This window comes from Callithrix jacchus, chromosome 16, assembly GCF_049354715.1.
Source record: "Callithrix jacchus isolate 240 chromosome 16, calJac240_pri, whole genome shotgun sequence".
Lineage (NCBI taxonomy): Eukaryota > Metazoa > Chordata > Mammalia > Primates > Cebidae > Callithrix > Callithrix jacchus.
In genome coordinates this window covers 64,698,973-64,716,956 of record NC_133517.1, presented here as the reverse complement: position 1 = coordinate 64,716,956, position 17,984 = coordinate 64,698,973, and the positions used below count along the sequence as shown (strand labels likewise).

At 42.5% G+C, this 17,984-nt stretch overlaps 2 protein-coding genes across 10 annotated transcripts in view; one reads left to right on the top strand and one right to left on the bottom strand.

Annotated features, from left to right (window-relative positions):
* DNAAF11 (dynein axonemal assembly factor 11) overlaps window positions 1–2,823 on the bottom strand; it is a 91,283-nt gene extending 88,460 nt beyond the window's left edge. For 3 of the 8 annotated variants that reach the window (XM_008983248.5, XM_008983249.5, XM_017965587.4), the window contains exon 1: window positions 1,028–2,087. In XM_008983248.5, the coding sequence (XP_008981496.2) occupies window positions 1,028–1,214 (187 nt within the window). In that variant the 5' untranslated portion in view covers window positions 1,215–2,087. Of the gene's footprint in view, window positions 1–922; window positions 2,088–2,155; window positions 2,447–2,714 lie in introns of those variants that run through there. The other 5 variants (XM_017965589.4, XM_078353165.1, XM_078353162.1 and 2 more) reach the window with 4 other exon arrangements.
* Window positions 70–16,908, top strand: LOC144579755 (uncharacterized). 2 transcript variants are annotated; one of them, XR_013528096.1, is made up of 2 exons: window positions 70–278; window positions 16,739–16,908. XR_013528096.1 is itself a non-coding variant. In XM_078353167.1 (2 exons), exon 2 carries the CDS (start codon window positions 2,312–2,314, stop codon window positions 2,885–2,887), a length of 576 nt encoding a protein of 191 aa, XP_078209293.1. In that variant the 5' UTR covers window positions 70–278; window positions 2,197–2,311. The 2 variants fall into 2 exon arrangements, 1 of the variants encoding a protein (XP_078209293.1); XM_078353167.1 differs by lacking the exon at window positions 16,739–16,908 and adding an exon at window positions 2,197–2,887.
* The last annotated feature ends 1,076 nt before the right edge of the window (window positions 16,909–17,984 follow it).

Here is a 17,984-nt window from a genome sequence, read left to right as displayed (position 1 = left end):
TACTAGTGTCTACCTCAAATGATTGTGAGAATTCAATGAGCACACAAAGAAACTTTCAGAACACTGACTAGAAGGCATTAAGCAGCTCAGCAAGTATGAGCCATTATTATCATGCTCTCTCAGAGGCTCAAATTGCTCCTTCAGCTGTAGGAAGCTGAGAATTGTGGAAAGAGCAGCGAAAGCGGGAAAGCTTGTATCCTAGGTCCGACATCTCTCCTGACTGATGGGATTTCACATTGGCTGGATCGATGTTCCCTTCTCATCTCTAAAATGAACAGGTACAGTAGATGATCTCTCCAGCATGGTTTCTCTAAAACCTGTAGTAACAATAACCCTGCATCTTTTTCTGGAAAATATAGAAAAGGCAGCGGAAAAAAGGGCACACAGGAGTAGTCAGGAGATGTTAGCAAGAGGCAGAAGGCCACTTATTGGGAAGCACGGGAGAGAGAACATGTAAAAAGGGTTTGTGACACAGCAAGAGAGGACCACTTTCTCCACCCACATCTTTCCAATTTGTCCACTTTGCCTCAGTCCTGTGGGAGGCAGTGTGGTGTCATGCAGAATCCAGAGGATAGCTTCGTGGGTTCTGTTCCAGCCCTGACAGTGACTGTGTGATTTACTCTCTGTGCTTCACCTAAAAAATGGAGATGTCAGTAATCCTTCCCTGCCTTAAAAGGCTGCTGGGAAGATCAGACCGGAGAATGCATGTAAAGCACTTTAACTAAGCCTGGCACGTCAGAGCTACTCATTGGAAGAGTCACCTGTCCTGCTGCCACGACCCGAGTTCAGCCTACTATCTTCCACTTGCACTCCTACAGGGCCAAGTCATACCCATGCACAAAACCTTTTGGTTTCCCTGTGGCTCTTTGGATAAATTTCTAAATCCTAAGTACAAAACCCCTATGAGCGGATCCCTGCCTACCTGTCTGTCAGGACTTCCATCTCTCTTTGCTCTCCATTCCTTCTTTCTGTCTCACCAGTTACAGTCGGTGACAATTTGCCACCAAGAAGCCCAGCTCTTTCTCACCTCTGAGCAATTCTTTGTGCCTTCCTGTTTCATTTTCAGACAGCACTGCTTCCTCAGAGAAGCCTCCACCCACCCTGAGGTTAGGTCCTCTGCCCACACTCTCAGGGCACAGGCACCCCTCTCTCGCCTGGCTGTAACCACCACACTTGTGTTTGTCTATTCCCTCCCTAGGAGGGTAGGGCCACATCTGTCTCCTTCCTCACTGTATCCTGGATTCAATGTCTGACTCAAGGTAGACACTCCGATGCAAGTCTGACCAGTTAATGATTTAACAAATGAAAGTGGGCACGATTCCAAGAAAGAGGGCAAAGGAAAATTCATGACATAAAATAGGGAAGGAAGAAAGGGAGGAAGGGAGGGAACAAACTAGGGTGAGACCAGGGGATGGGGAAACAGTCCTGAGAACACAGAAAGATATATCAGTAGCTGGTTTAGGAAAGGAGTTTTAACATTTACAAATCACTCCCTGACCCGCACCGTTCCCATCTGCAGGCTGTCAGGTCTTTCAGGGCAGAAAGCCCATTATCTGGAGCAGGCTCTTGTTTTTTTTAAAAAAAGTTAATTATGACACTTTTACAATGAAAAGTGATCAATTAGGTGGAGCTGTACAAAACTGCCATATGGGGAGCTCAAGAATATTGCCGATATCAAAATGGTTCATCTAATATAAATAACTTACCCGCATCACCTTGCAGTCTGTTAGTATATTTTTAAAGAAACACATTTGTGGCTGGGCGCGGTGGCTCATGCCTGTAATCCCAACACTTTGGGAGGTGGAGGCAGACGGATCACCTGAGGTCAGGAGTTCGAGACCAGCCAGGCCAACATAGCGAAAACCCATCTCTAACAAAAATTAAAAAATTAGCCAGGCGTGATGGCATGAGCCTGTAATCCCAGCTACTTCGAAGGTTGAGGCAGGAGAACTGCTTGAACCCGGGAGGCGAAGGCTGCAGTGAGTGGAGATCGAGCCACTGCACTTTACCCTCGACGACAGAGCAAGACTACTAAAAAAAAAAAAAAAAAAAAAGAAAAGAAAAGAAAGAAAGAAACGCACTTTACCCTCGGCGACAGAGCAAGACTACTCAAAAAAAGAAAAAAGAAAGAAACTTTTCTATTTATAACACTTACTGTTACTGTGTCTGAAACAGTTCTATGCCTTTATTTTGGAGATGAAGAAGCTGAGGCCCAGTGGGTGAAGTCACTCAAAGTCACAGGAGGAGGGAGGACTTCAACCCTGGCTCCAGAGTCGGGACCTTCCACCACTGGGCTACACTGCCTTCCAGAATGCTTCCTAAGATTGCGGCTTGGACACAGCGACTGCCCCACGGATACAAAGCGAGTAAGGAGCCGCTTGGCCGGAACCGGGTGTGCCTGACGCCAAAACCCCTGCACCTCCCCCGACCTCCTTTCTTAGAGTCCACTGCCTTTCGGCCCCCTCCTCCCCTTCCCACGGCCCCGCCCATTTTACAGACTGGAGCCCGAGCTGGAAAAGGCCAGGCTGCTCGTCCTGTCTGCGGAGGACGTGGAGCAGCGGGGCTGCGGGGCGGAGGGCCGGGTGGGGCTGGGGTCCGCCCAAGCGCCAGGGAACCGGCAGCGCGGGGCTGGTGCGGACGGCGAGGATCCCACCGGACCCGGGACGACGCCGGCAAGGACAACGATAGAGGGCGGAAGGTGGCGGAGGGCTTACTCCAGCCCATGGCGCCTCTCCAGTTCGCTGGCCCCGCACGCCCGACCGGACCCCGAAGGCCGCCTTTCACTCTTCACCGCCGCTCCTCAGCGCGTCCCCATCGGAATTCGGGAGCCAAGGCAACCGGGACTCTACGGCGGCCGCGCGGGGCCAAGATAGGCCGCGTTTCCTGAGCTCCGCGGAGGCGGCAGGAAAGACAGTGGTGAAGGGGCTCTGGAGGCAGGGGCTCCCCGACCCAGACCAGTCTTTGTCCGCGTCCCGCCTGCGACTGGCCACAGACTGCTTCCCTCTCCCTGAGTCACAGGTCCAGACTGAACAAAGAATCAGGACATTTCTCTTTCCTGTGCCTTCAGGCTTGTCTTTCAGACCGCCGTGGACTTTGCTTTTCCTTTTTGTGTTTGATTTAAAGTTTCCAGAGCCAAGAGGTCCGGGCTTGCCCCCCCCACCCCCCCCCCCACTCTACCAGGGGGATGAGCTTACACTTCCTTGTCTTCAGTTTCCACATCTGTAAGATGAGAAATAATAACCTAAGATGATCACTGTGAAGCTTTACTTAGATAATTTGAGTGAATGAAAGACACTATAAAAACAACAGGCTCACTATAAATGTTCATTGTCATTGTCATATTCCATCTTTTTTTTTTTTTTTTTTTTTTTGAGATGGAGTTTCGCTGTTGTTACCCAGGCTGGAGTGCAGTGGCACAATCTCGGCTCACCGCAACCTCCGCCTCCTAGGTTCAAGCAATTCTCCTGCCTCAGCCTCCCGAGTAGCTGGGACTACAGGCGCACCATGCCCAGCTAATTTTTGTATTTTTTTAGTAGAGACGGGGTTTCACCATGTTGACCAGGATGGTCTCCATCTCTTGACCTCGTGAACCACCCGCCTCGGCCTCCCAAAGTGCTGGGATTATAGGCATGAGCCACTGCGTCCGGCCCATATTCCATCTTTTTAAAGTTACTGTCCAACACCCATTTCCTGCTAACAAGTTTTCTAAAAACTCCACCCAGTATCCCCTCCATCAATTTCCCTATTATCCACTCTCTTAACTGTAAAATATAGGAAGTATAATATATCTCCTACAGCCCCACGCCCCCGTCACATTTCCCCAGACCCCTCTCTGAAAGTGTCCAACGTGCCTTCTCCCATTCTAAACTAGAAAGCACAACAACAAGCTCATTCATCCTCAGATGTTAGTGTCAGCACTTTAATGCATTAGCTTTCCAAGAATTTTTTTTTTAAGTACCATTATTGTGAAAGGAATTATAACTCTTTACTCCATTTGCAAAAGAAAAAGGAGGGGGGCAATATGCAAAAATAAAACCTTCTCCCATCCCAGTTCTTGTAAACAGTATGGAGTGTGTGCTTCTTATCTTGATAAGTGTATTATGTTTGCATTTTAAAAGAAGATTCCTAGAGCAATGCTGAGTGCAAAGAAATAATTTTTAAAGCAAATAGCTGTTAAGCATTTACAGCTGGCAATTATTAGAGTTTGACAGGTAGAGACAAGGTCGTAAACGGGCAGAGAGGCAGGACAGTCTAACAGAGTGAGGTGATGGGGGGAAGCAGATGCATCAGTCTGACAATAAAGAGAGCTAGATAGAAGGGGTCTTTGAACAGTAAGAATGAGAGATTAGATCGGGGTAATGGGGGCCTTAAATGTCAGGCCAAAGGAATTGAACTGGAAGAGTGAGATTTCAGGCACTATTTCCCTGAATATTTGGATTTCCAAGGGGAGAAGTATTTAGATTTCCAAGGAGACCTCCCAAAAGTCACTAAAACTATAAACTTACCTGACATCTACTATTGTTTTTCTGAAAGCAGGACAGTGTGAGATGAACAGTATGAGCTCTGACACTGGAAACGTAGGTTAAATACACAGATTTATCATTGTGTGGCATCTGACAGATGACTTCACCTTTGAAAGGTGAAACTTCTCTATTTCCGCATGATGATGACAGTATGGGTAAACATCTATGGCCGTGCCCCTGATAGGTCTGAGCGCTGATGTCTGATTACTTGCAAAGGAAATAAAATACTCTGAGCAGCAGGCAAGTTTAGCAAATACGCTGGTGTTTGAACTGTACATTTTAACAGCAAGGAGCTTATCAAGGTTAAAAAGAATCCAGCTTCTGGAAGGAAGCTGCTATTGGGTAGCAAGGTTAGTTTCTAAGCTGACAGAGGCATGAGGTCAGGCCTACTATAAGGGATCTCAGCTTGCAGTGAGCTAGGATTGCACCATTGCTCTCTAGCTTAGGTGACAAAAAGAAACTATGTCTCTTAATAAAAAATGGAAATAATAATAAAAATAAAGGATCTCAGCCTCTGGATCAGGAGACAAAAGGAGGCAGTCCAGAACCCTAGAAAGTTCTCAAGAGCAATTGCAACTCAAGTGTTTGATATGTTGACTCTAAGCTTTTATCCTCACTCTTAGACCTCCTCACTGTTGACCTAAAAAAAGAAACTGAGGTAAAATTAATATAGGTAGAGAATTTTATTTGGGCCAAGGTTACGGACTGAAGCCTGGGAAACACTGGGAAGTGCTCTGGAGAACAAAATTGAGGTTCCAGTTTTAAAGAAAAAAGGACTAATTAGGGGAGGGGTGACTACGAAAGTTGTTTGTTAGGAATTCTCACTGGTTTACAGAAATGACATTGATTAGTTATTGGATGTATATTGTTAAACTATAGGGAATGAGTTATAATGTCCAATGTATAGCATTGTTAGGTTAATCTATAGCCATTGATGGCAACACTCAGTCTAGAGTTTGTATGGCAGGCAGCTTAGAAACAATGACTTAGCTTAAAGGGATGGGGGACTAAAACTTGACTATTGTCACATTTCAGTGCCTCTCTGGGCCCGATCATTTAAAGGGGGCTTCCATTCCTCAGATAGAAATGTTCTTTTTCTTTCTCATCACTCTTGAACTCTCAATCTTACTCTTAAACTCTCTACTTGTCAAAGGACTGCTGTGGTTTGAATGCTTTTGTTCCCTCCAAAATTCATGCTGAAACTTAATCCCCAATGTAGCAGTATTAAGAGGTATGGCCTTAAGGAGGTAATTGAATCATAAGGGCTCCACCCTCATGAATAGGATTAGATGCTCTTATAAAAGGGCTTGCCAAAGAGAGTTCACCCCTTTTCGCCTTTTCTATCCCTTCTGTCATGTGAGGACAGAGGGTTCCTTTCCTCAGAAGAATGCAGCAATGAAGTGCCATCTTGAAAGTGGAGAGGCTCTCACCAGGCACCAAATGTACCAGCACCCCAATTTTTTTTTAGACACAGAGTCTCACTATGACACCCAGAATGGAGCACAGTGATCATGGCTTGCTGCTGCCTCAAACTCCTGGGCTCAAGCAGTCCTCCTACCTCAGCCTCCCGAGCAGCTGAGACTATGTGCGTGCACCATCATGCCTGGCTAATATCTTTTTAGATTTTTTTTTTGTAGAGATAAGGTCTCGTTATGTTGCACAGGCTGGTCTCCAACTCCTGGCCTCAAGAGATCCTCCCTCCTGGGCGTCCTAAAGTGCTAAGATTACAGGCATGAGATACCGCATCTGGTGCCTAGTGCCCTTATACTGGACTTTCAGCTTTCAGAACTGTGAGAAATAATTTTTATTCTTGATAAATGACCTAGTCTTAGATATTTCGTTATGGCAGTACCAACAGACTAGGATGTGTGCCTTGGATTTTTCCTGTTAAATTTTATATCCGTGGGACTCAAGTATTCTGTTCATTCATTCATAAGTGAATAAACAATGGAGCTGTCATTCTACTGGAGAAAAATCTCTAAGATATTTTTAAGCACTGTGTGCTCAACACTGCCCATGTACTTTGAAATTACTAACTTAATTAATTCTCACAATTAACCCTCAAGTAGGTCATATTGTCATGAACATATTACAGATTAGGAAACTGAAGCCCAGTGATTTGTTTGTTTCCATCCCTGAATCCTAGCGCTCAGAACAATTCCTGACACTCATTGGGTGCTCAATAAGTATTTGTTGAATGATCAAATGAATGAGTTAGTGAGCCAATTTCTTCAAGAACTTGGCTGTCTTGGGTGTAAAGACCACATCTTGGTCACTTCAGTAGAATCACCAACCACAGAGCTGTCCCTGTTGTAAAGGGATCTAGCAGGCTTACCAGGAAGGGTACCTCATTCTCTGGTCATTGGATAGTTCCTTTTCGTGGGACCTTTTCTCCAAAATCTAAGATAAGATCTGGTTCCAGGGGCAGGGTTTGACAGATTGTCCTGCCACTCTCGTGGAGCAATGTTTGGCTCTGTGTCTCCACCCAAATCTCCTCTTGTAGTGCCCATAATTCCCACGTGCTGTGGGAGGGACCTGGTGGGAGATAATTGAATCATTGGGTGGGTGTTTCCCATGCTGTTCTTGTGATAGTAAATGGATCTCACAAGATCTGATGCTTTTAGAAGCGAGATTTTCTCTGCACAAAGTTTTTTCTTTGCCTGCTGACATCCATGTAAGACATGACTTTTTCCTCCTTGCCTTTTGCCATGATTGTGAGGCCTCCCAAGTCACGTGGAACTGTAAGTCCAATTAAACCTTTTTCTTTTGCACATTGCCCAGTCTCGGTTATGTCTTTATCAGCAGCATGAACATGGACTAATACAAAGAGAAAAGCTTTGGATGGTAAAGCAGGGAAGCCAGCAATGTCTGCTTTACAGTTTGTCATGGGCCAGGCTGGGCTGGTTCTGTTGTGTCGTTTCTCAACCCAACATCACAGTCACTGTGTTTCTTAGAAACAGAGGACCCACAGGGTGTGAAGGATGTGTGTACAATGTGCTGTGATTGTCACAGTCCACTGACAGGGAGGACAAGTGGGGAATAAATCACAATGTGACAGCTCTAAGTAAAATCAAGTTCAGTTCACTCAAAGTGAATGAAATTGTTTCAGGAGTTGTGACGTGTGTCTGTTTATGCAAATCATTATTCCAAATAGACTTATTATTTTTGGCTGCTGGAACTATAACAAGATGAGCTGTGCTTCCTTAAAAAAAACGGCTGCAACATTTGTGTATACAAGTAGAAAAAATAAGTCTTCAAGAGAGCTGTTTTTTATTATTAATTCCAGTAACAGCAAAAGGGTCCTCCTACTTCTTTTGCACTGGATAAATTCCAGGGACATTGGCCTAGAAAGCAATTTAGTTCTTTTTATTTTCATTGTAGTTTATATAATTTAGTATTTTTTATGATGCGTAACCAATACGGTGGCTACAATTCCACATACTTTGCATTTATTTGCCTTCAGAAAAGTTTCTTCTTTGCAACTTTATGAGAAGTAAACCAAGCTCCCAGTTTACCAGCACCTCTACAAGTCTCAGTTCCTTCCTTTCATGCTCCTGTTCCCTATCCCCTTTTCCTTACCCCTTCCCCCCTCCTGTCTTCCCTTCCTTCCTTTCCTTCTTTCCCTCTTTTCCTTCCTTCCCCCCTTGGTTCCTTTCTTCCCTCGTTCCTTCTTTATTTCCATCAGCATGTATTAATTGAGTGCCTTCCCTATACTAGGCAGTTGAGAACTAATTGACACGTTACATGTAAAACCCTTGGAAGAATATTTGACGTGTAGAAAGTACTCAGTATGAGCTATCAGGTTGGTGCAAAAGTAAGTGCAGTTTTTGCCATTAAATGGCAATTACTTTTGCACCCAATAACTGTTCCTTTTTTTTTTTTTGAGATAGTTTTACATGTGTTGCCCAAGTTGGAGTGTAATGGCACGATCTCAGCTCACAGCAACCTCTGCCTCCTGGATTCAAGTGATTCTCCTGCCACAGTCTCCCAAGTAGCTGGGATTACAGGCATGTGCCACCATCCCAACTAATTTTGTATTTTTAGTAGCGATGGGTTTTCTCCATGTTGGTCAGGCTGGTCTTGAACTCCTGACCTCAGGTGATCTGCCCGCCTTGGCTTCCCAAAGTGCTGGAATTATAGGCATGAGCCATTGCACCCAGCCAATTATTCCTTTTTTTTTTTTTTTTTTTTTTGAAAACAAAGTAATCTCTGTAGATGGTTACCCTAAAAAGTGGGTACTATTGCTGTCTCTTACAGATAAAGAAACCCATTCTGCTTTGTACCAACCTAGTGATAAAGATCTGAAAACAAAATCAAACTTAACTGTTTTGCTTGTGACAGAGGAGACTGGAGGAGGGCAGCATTACTTAAGTTCATCTATGCATCCACCTTACGAGATAACTTGTTTTTCCATCTGGAAGAGAAGTGGAATGTGACTAGATAATTTTCCGGTGCTTTCTTCACCCGTATCTATAGATAGAAATTTGTGTTGTTGGATACGAATCCTCCAAACATCAGACATTCTAGTAATCAAATGGTAGTACAAAAGCAAGTCTCAAAATTGAAGATGAAATTAATTTTAAATGATTGTCTTAATTTATTTGTCCAAACTTCTGCCCAACCCCATTAGTTTAAGAAAGGCAAGAGTTAACATTTTAGTTAGGACTTTGCTGATTTGAATATACTCAGAGGAGAGTAACGAGGATATCCTACTCCACCTTTGAAGGATCAAGTGCAAAAGTCCCAAGCAAATTGCTTAACCTCATTTTTTTCAGTTTTCTCATCTATGAAATGGGAAACACTAAAGTGCTTACTCGATTGAATTTTACCAACATTTAAAAAAGATAGTGTAAAATATTTGACCATAGTAAGTGCTTGGTACATCTCAGTTTGAGATGTGAAGGTTTTAAAACTTGATGACAAATTATTATATACTATTTTCCATTGAAAGATGATGTCTGCTCTCCTTCCCTTGAACCTGGGTGTGCTTCTGACCACATTGACCAATGGGGTGCAAGGGAAGAAACACTAAGTCATCTGCAAAGCTAGTTCATAAAAATCCTTGCAGCTTTCACTTTGACGAAATCTGTTTCTTGGACCCCTGAGCCTCTATGTAAAAGTCGAATGTGGCTGCCCTCTCCAGCTCAACCCCAGCCTTCCAGCTCTTCCTGCCAGGCACCAGACACATCAGTAATGCTGTCTTGTATTCTCTAAACTATTTCATCCATCAGCTGAGTATCACTGAATGACTGACCGCTGTTAATGCCACAAGGAACAGAAGAATCGTCCAGCTGATCCCTGCTAGAATTTCTGACCCACAGAATTATGAGATATAATCAAATATCTGTTTTAAATATGGGACTAATTTTAGCACGCTATCTGACCTGGAAAGTGAGCAAGCTCCTTTCACTACTGTGTTTGATGGAATGGGCCAGCAATGTGGACACATTATACGTCCAGTAGAAGGTGATGCTTTATTTAGGTAACAGACTAGTGTCTTAGCTCATTTTGTGTTGCTATAAAGTAATATCTGAGGCTCTGTAATTTATAAAGAAAAAAGACCTACTTGGCTCATGATTCTGATGGCTGAAAAGTGCAAGGTTGGCATCTGTATCTGGTGAGGGCCTCAGGCTGCTTCCACTCATGGCAAAAGATGATGGGGAACTAGCATGTGCACAGACCACAAGGCAGGAGAGGAAGCAAGAGAGACAAGGCTCTTTTTCACAACCAGCTCCTTCTGGTACTAACAGAGCTAGAACTCACTCACCCCCAAGGGAAAGCAATCATCTATTCACGAGGGATCTTCTCCCGTAACTGACACACCACCCATTAGGCCCCACCTCCAACACTAGGAATCAAATTTTAAGAATGAGGTTTGGAGGGGAAAGAAATGAAATCCACATGATTGCAGCTGGATTCCATGGTATTTGAGCTTTGAATTAGCAGCCTAAGCCTTCTATTCAAATCCTAATATGCAGGACAAATAAAAAAGGATCTTTTCAGGTTGAAGCAGGGATCAATGACTATGAGCACCAACCTGAGAAGAACAGACAATCTAATCAATGATTTGTCTATGTAGACCTGGGAGAAGAAAAGTATTGGATTTTCGTTTGATGTTGAAGGGGGAACCCATGAACCCAGCTCATGAGATACTCCATAAACGTAGGGTTTGAAAATCATTGAGCTAAAGGCTCCCTGTGGCCCCCTCTGAGTCCATTGATGACATCCTCAGTGTGCCCAGAATGACTCAGCCAGCACAGCCTCCCACCAGGTCAGCTCCTCTGGGATGGGCACCTGGTATAACATGCCCACCCTCTTCCATTTTGGTCTCCTGACCTGTTTCCTTATTTGCCCCTCAGCACAGCCTTCTCCTTTGCTTCTAGCTCCATCCTGCCAGTGCCTGTGGGGGTCAAGGCATCTGTTGTTTCTGGCCCCTATTACAGCCTCAGTGGGAGGAGACCAAGCCATCGAGTTCTTCTGCATAGAGCATCTCTAACACAAGATGGAATCTTGCAGCTATTGATAGTTTCTCATGTGTTACTGTTGCAGTAGAAATGTGCCATGTTTTGCCACCCAGCATCTTTTCCCCTGGGTCGCTTTGAAGGGCAAATCCAGGTGCCAGTTTCTGCTGGAGGGCTAAAGTGACCCATCTTATTTTCCTTCCACCCCTGGAAGAATGGCCAGTGTGGGGATATATGACCTCACTTTGCTCGTATGGTGAGGTCATGAAGGTCTTCTCTTTAGGGAACACCTGTAGACAGAAAGATTAGTGGAGTCATCCCCATGGTGTCTTGCCTAGAGTGTTTTACCTGGCTGATATGCGTCTTCCTCTACCTTCTTGGCACTCCAGAGCACACCCAGTTTTTGCTCATTGCAAGCTTTGGTGCAGCTACAGCAAATTTTTAAGACCAACTACAAAGTTTTAGGGGGCACTTTCTCCATACAACACTTCCCTCACTTCTGACACCAATTGCAATTTCAGGTGTTTAGAAAAACCACCCTTAGTTCACTAGATGAAGTCATGGAACTTCCTGGAAGCTGTTACAGTAACAGCTACAGGTTATTAAAGAAAAAGGATGTAGATTAAATCAGCCAAATGAAGAGATACATGGACAGAGTCCAGAAGCTTTTGTTGCTCTCTCCTCATGGAGTCAAGACACATTACTCTCCCAGCACCAGTGTATGATCACACATAGGGAGCTCTGCCAACCAAGAAAGCTCACCTGAGCTTCAGTGTTCAGAATTTTTATTGGTGTTTTGTCACATAGGCATAACTGATTGACTGATCGATTGTCCATGTAGTTAATCTCAATCTCTGAGTTGACTGATATCATGTGATCCAAAGTCCTCACCCCCACAATCACTTACATTATTGGGCTTTCTGGCATGGAAAGTCCCCACCCTAAGACTACATGAGTCTGGTTGGCACCTGCCCTAAATCACAGTCTTGGACTAACCACTGTGACCCAATGTCCCCAGATAAATAAAGACACTAGAGATTGCCTCCTAGAAGCTGAGGACAAAGACCAGTCCTTCTCTTTGGTCAATTCTTTACTACAAACCTACTCAGATTTCCATGCTCCCCAATATTCTTCTAATCCTTTTGGTTCTGTTGCCAGATTCATTTTCATGGCTAACAACGAGGAATGCTAAGTGATAAAACATGGATGTCTTATGATGCTAAAAAGTAGCCTCCTCACTGTGAGAAGAGCAGAACCAAAGGGTGAAGGAAATGGAGAGTTCAGTCCTTCCCCTCTTATCATGTGATGTCTCCTCTATCACACACATTTCCACACAGTGAAGACCCTATTGATCTGAAAAAGGGTGGTGTTCAGAGTTTTTACTTGGTTAGTTTATTTGCTTCAAATCCAGGGTTTTGGCACTTTCTGGCACTTCCTAGCAGACAAGTGGTAGCAGGTGCTAAAGGCCTAAAGAAATTATAAGAGAAAAAAAAACTAAGAAAAATATCCACTAATTTAATTTTCTCTGAGAAGTGAATTAACAATAGCTTTATTCAGTTTTAGTGTTAGAACACCTGGGTCCAGCTCATAGAAAATTTGGTATCCACAAGATTATTATTTTAGAACCACTGAGTTCAAGTAACTATGAATAGGGATGTGAGTACATGAAATCCACAAAAATTAAAACCGCATCTCTGAACACATTAATCCTTCCTAATAAAATCAACTATAATAAACTTGAAACGAGGCCCCTGGGGTAATTGCAAGTAACTGCCAATTTTGCTAATGATAATAAGTTGATTTTAATTGCTAATATATTCCTAATTACTCTAGTTCTAAAATGTTTACCTCACTGTCAGTCATCTTCTTTGATTTGAGCTTTTTTGTGAAAAAAAGTTTGTCATATCAATCAACCCTTCTCAAGTTGGCTGGCATCTGCTTAAAATGATCTCACCTTTTTCTGCCGCACAAGCTCTGTTAGGCACCATTTGTCCAAAAGCAGAGAGAGTTCTTAACCACAAATCTTCTACAGTTCAGAGTTGCCCCTTCCAGCTTAGAGAGAAGTTATATTTTCAAGGCTTTCATTGCCTTAATGAAGAAGAATGACAATATTTATTCTGAACTCTACTTTTAATCTAGTTTTCTACCTGTCCTGTATCTCACCTACTTGAATATGGGTGTGTGTCCAAATAATTGTGTTTCAAGACATGGTGTAGTTAGTGTAAAGATTTCTAATATGGGTGGGCATAAGGGTCCCATTGATCCAATGAGTCATTTTTTCCCAGCTAATAGTATTGAGTCCCTGGGGGCTGGGAATAAAGTGATGGCCAAGATTGAAAAGATTTTGATCATCCTGAAATTTCTACACTGATTCAGAGTGAACATACAATGAATGAGTCAACAAATAAATACTACAAGAGAAGATTGAAGATCATAATATGAGCTAGGAAAAAAAAAGTGGAGTGATGATAGAATGAGAGTGAAGACTTGATTTGGGTAGTCAAAGGCGGTCACCAAATGTCATCTTTGAACAGATGACATTTGGGACAAGACCTGAGAAGGAGAAAGAAAGAATTATGTGAAGAACAAAGGAAGATTTTTCCCAGGGAGAGAGAAATGCAAAAAAAAAAAAAAATTATTAGACTGGGGAGAGTCTGGTTTTGCTCAAAGAACAGAAAAAGGAACCAAACGTGGTGAGGCAGAGGAGCAGGAAGGAATGGAAAGGTTGGGAAGGCAGCAAATAATCATTTTGTAAGGAGACAATATGTCATTCCAAATGGGATGGGACATCTTTATATGGTTTGGAGTTTATTTGTTCTGATTCGCATCTTTAAAACATTGTTTTACTGCACAATGCAGTAATTTCACAAGAGTGCCTTGTGGAAATGGATTATAATATGGAGGGGGGTATGAGTGGAAAGGCTGAGCAGAGTGAGAGCAAGTTAGATCATGAGTCAGCTGGACTAGGAGGACAGCAGTAGTGATATAGGGAAGTGGGCATATTTAGGACAATTTTGAAAGAAGAGACCCTGGAACTGACTGTTGAGAAAAGAGAAGGAATCAATGATTCCTCCTACTTTCTTGCTGACTGTGTTTACTGAAATGAAGATTCAAGGGAAAAATGGAGGAGGAATAGGTTTGAAGGTGAGTAAATATGATTTGGAACATGTTAAGTTTCTGATGCCTACCTCTGTCCTCCCACTGGCTCCCATATTGCTACTATTACATATAGCATTGATACTTAGTAAGTTTGGCTTATTAACTAACCCACTGCTAGTCTGTCTCTCCTGAACTGTGAACTTCATGATGACAGAAAATTTGCTTTTTCCATTTTCACTTCCCCAGCACCTGGCACAGTGCCTCACCCATAGAAGACACTCAACAAATCAGGAAACATTTGCTGAATGAATAATTAAATAAAAGAATACATGAAGGAGTCTATGCCGAGTTGTAGTCTAATTGTTGCAAAGCAGATTTCAAAAGGGAATGCTACTAAAAATTATAAAGGATAATATACTGACAATATATTAAGATTCTGGCTATTTATTTATTTATTTATTTACATAGGTATTTCCATAATTTCATTTAGTGCCTGCTTACATGAGTGATCAAATATCAGAATGAAAGTGACTCATTCATTCATTTAACTTATAATTTCCAAACAGCTCCTTTGTGCCAGACACTCTTCTAAGCACTGGGAGGAAACAATGTATAACACAGAAAAAGATCACTGCCCTTTAGAAGGTTACATTCTAGCAAAATAATGAAGTCATAATTACCCTGCTCTCCAGCAGTCACTTTTCTTATCACACCTTGATGATGCCATGGTGACTCTGCCTTCCCAGAGCAAGGGCTGCCTCATCTCATCTCTTCAGACAAGCAGCTGTAACAGGTTCTATCATCGGCAGGTGGACCCACACCTTCACTGAGTTCTCGCCAGGTGCTGTGGGCTTCACGGGCATTATCCTGTTTAATTCTCACTCACAATGTCATTGGCATTGTTGTTTCTGTTTCTTACAAATGAGGAAATGGAAGCTTAAGGGATAAGTGACTTGTCCAAGGTAAGAACCCAGGGCCTGAACTCAAATCTGCCTGACCCCAGAGCTCATACTTTCAATCACTAAATTGCATTGCTTTTGGTTTCGATATATACTTGCATTAACTGTATGATAATTTACCACAGAGCCCATTACACACCAACTGTGAAGCATTTCTATAGGAAACTGAATGATTTCCTTAGCTTTCTTGAGAAGATTTAAGCCAGATACAAATCATATAGGATATTAAATTACTACTAAATTAGGATAGTAAATTATTTCATGTAAACTATGATACAATATAAAATGAAGCATCCATATAAAATGATAGCTACTCCATTACCACTTATATTTCTAATTCTTGTTTCCCCTAATTCTTTTTTTTTTTTTTTTTTTTTTTTTTTTTGTGACGGAGTTTCGCTCTTGTTACCCAGGCTGGAGTGCAATGGCACGATCTCGGCTCACCGCAACCTCCACCTCCTGGGTTCAGGCAATTCTCCTGCCTCCGCCTCCCAAGTAGCTGGGATTACAGGCACGCGCCACCATGCACAGCTAATTTTTTGTATTTTTAGTAGAGATGGGGTTTCACCATGTTGACCAGGACGGTCTCTATCTGTTGACCTCATGATCCACCCGCCTCGGCCTCCCAAAGTGCTGGGATTACAGGCTTGAGCCACCACGCCCAGCCTCCCCTAATTCTTAATATCGTGCAAAGAATAAAGTTTTGGTTGAAGTCTGGTTCAAATGCTGCAATAACAGTGTTAATGCACAGAGCATTCATGACACATCACCACATAGAGGTCCCAGCTCTCAACACTTGCACTGGGGATTAAGTGTCCAACACAGGCACTTTGGGAGACACATTCAAACCACAGCCATTTCTCCTTCACATTTTAGGTATTACACAACCTGGTAATCTAGACATCTGGTTCCCTGTGGGGAATATTTTACACTTAGTGCTGAAGACCTCTCTTGGCTCTGCCTACCTGGCGTCCATTCTCTCTTCTGGTAACAGCACCCTAAATTGTCACCAAAGAGCTTCCCCTCTATTCTCCATGTGGGTTGTGTATGGCTGACCCCATCTCCAGGCTGCAGGAAAATACCCTCTCTAAGGCCTGGCCAATAAAAATTCTGCCTTTCTTTAATGATGAGTATTTGGTTCATGGGTGAACATATGATCCAAGCTAGGCCAACAAGTCAAACAATGGCAATGGATGAGGGTTAAACCTGAGACTATTGCTAGAAGTCTTAGGGACACATTTTCTGCTGAGGTTGCTGGCAGCTCTTTGACCACTGCAGTAAAGAAGGCTGCATGAGAATAAAGCCAACATATGGGAGTGAAAAACAAAAGGTGGAGAGAGATCCCTGAGGACATGGTATGTGCATCTGGATCAAGCTGCTCCTGAAAGTCACCCTTGGACTTTTTGTACCTATGAGATCTTAATGTTCCTTCCCTTAAATCACTTTGAGTTGGATGTCACTAACTTGCAACTGATCCCTTATTAATATACCCTTATTGATATACTCAAAATTACTTAGGTTAAAAATACTGTGTAAAAGACTGGTGGAAATGTATTCTAATTCATGTAAGGGAACTAAGAGTGTTTTGCCAGTTTCCTTAGGATTTTAATTCAAGATAATTTAAAATAGCATGGCCTGTTTTTTCTAGAAGATTTTGAATCTGGCTCAAAATCGTTCTTTCTTTTCTATTATATAGGCTACTAGGAGGTATTCGTGCCTGGGTGAGGAATTAGAGGGAAAGATGGCACATGTTGCAAGACACACAGTTACTCCTTGTTCTCCAGCTGATGAGCTTCAAAACTTTGGGCAAGTTCATGAGTAGCCTCTTTTGTAAAATGGGGCGATAATAAACCTATTTGTAACAGCTGCTTGGACATTAAACGAGAGTATTACTACTAAGGGGGTTTTAGAAGCTATGAAGCACTTGTCAACTGCCCTTATTTGCACTTGAAATACAATTGCTGTAGAAATGGGGGAACCAGAGCTTTGGTGCCCAAACCTGATTATCCGAATCATCTGGGATTTGTTTTCTTTATTTATTGACTTTAACCAATTTAAATGGATATATGCTTATTATACCATGTCAAAAACACAAAGATACACAAGGAAAAGGTTAATAAATCCCTTCACGAATTCAGTGTCACTCCCTGAAATGAACTCCATTGTTTCTTGTGTATCTTCCACACTTTATTATTTTTATAACAATAGGAATGTACTATATACATTACTGTCAAATTTGCATTTTTTAAAAATCAAAATATACCATGACCATTCTCTGTGACATTATTTGACTTATATATGTATGTGTGTGTGTGTGTGTGTGTGTGTATACATATATATTTTTTGAGACAATGTCTCACTCTGCCACCCATGCTGAAGTTCAGTGGCACAATCATGGTTCACTGTAGCCTTATTCAAGCAATCCTTTGCCTCAGCCTCCCAAGTAGCTGGTACTACATGCATGTACCACCTCATCCTGCCATTTTTTTCCTTTTTGTAGAGATGGAGTCTCACTGTGTTGTCTAGGCTGTTTTCAAATTCCTGGCCTAAAGGGATCTTCCTGCTTCAGCCTCCCAAAGGGCTGGGATTACAGGCATGAACCACCACACTTGACTCGTATTTTTAAAAAACTGCTTAATATGCATTAGTTTGAGTTATGTTACCTGAATTGTTTTTTAATTAAACTTTAATTTTTAGGTTTTCAACTTGAGATTTTTAGAAAAATTGCAAAGGTGGTGCAGAGAGATCCCATTATATAGATATCCTGTTCCCTCTGTTATTAAAATCTTACATTGGTGATATGGTTTGACTCCATGTTCCCACCCAAATATCATCTCGCTTTGTAATCCCCACATGTCCAGGCACATAGGTGATTGGATCATGGGGTCGTTTCCCTCATGCTTTTCTTGTGATAGTGACTTCTCATGAAATCTGATGGTTTT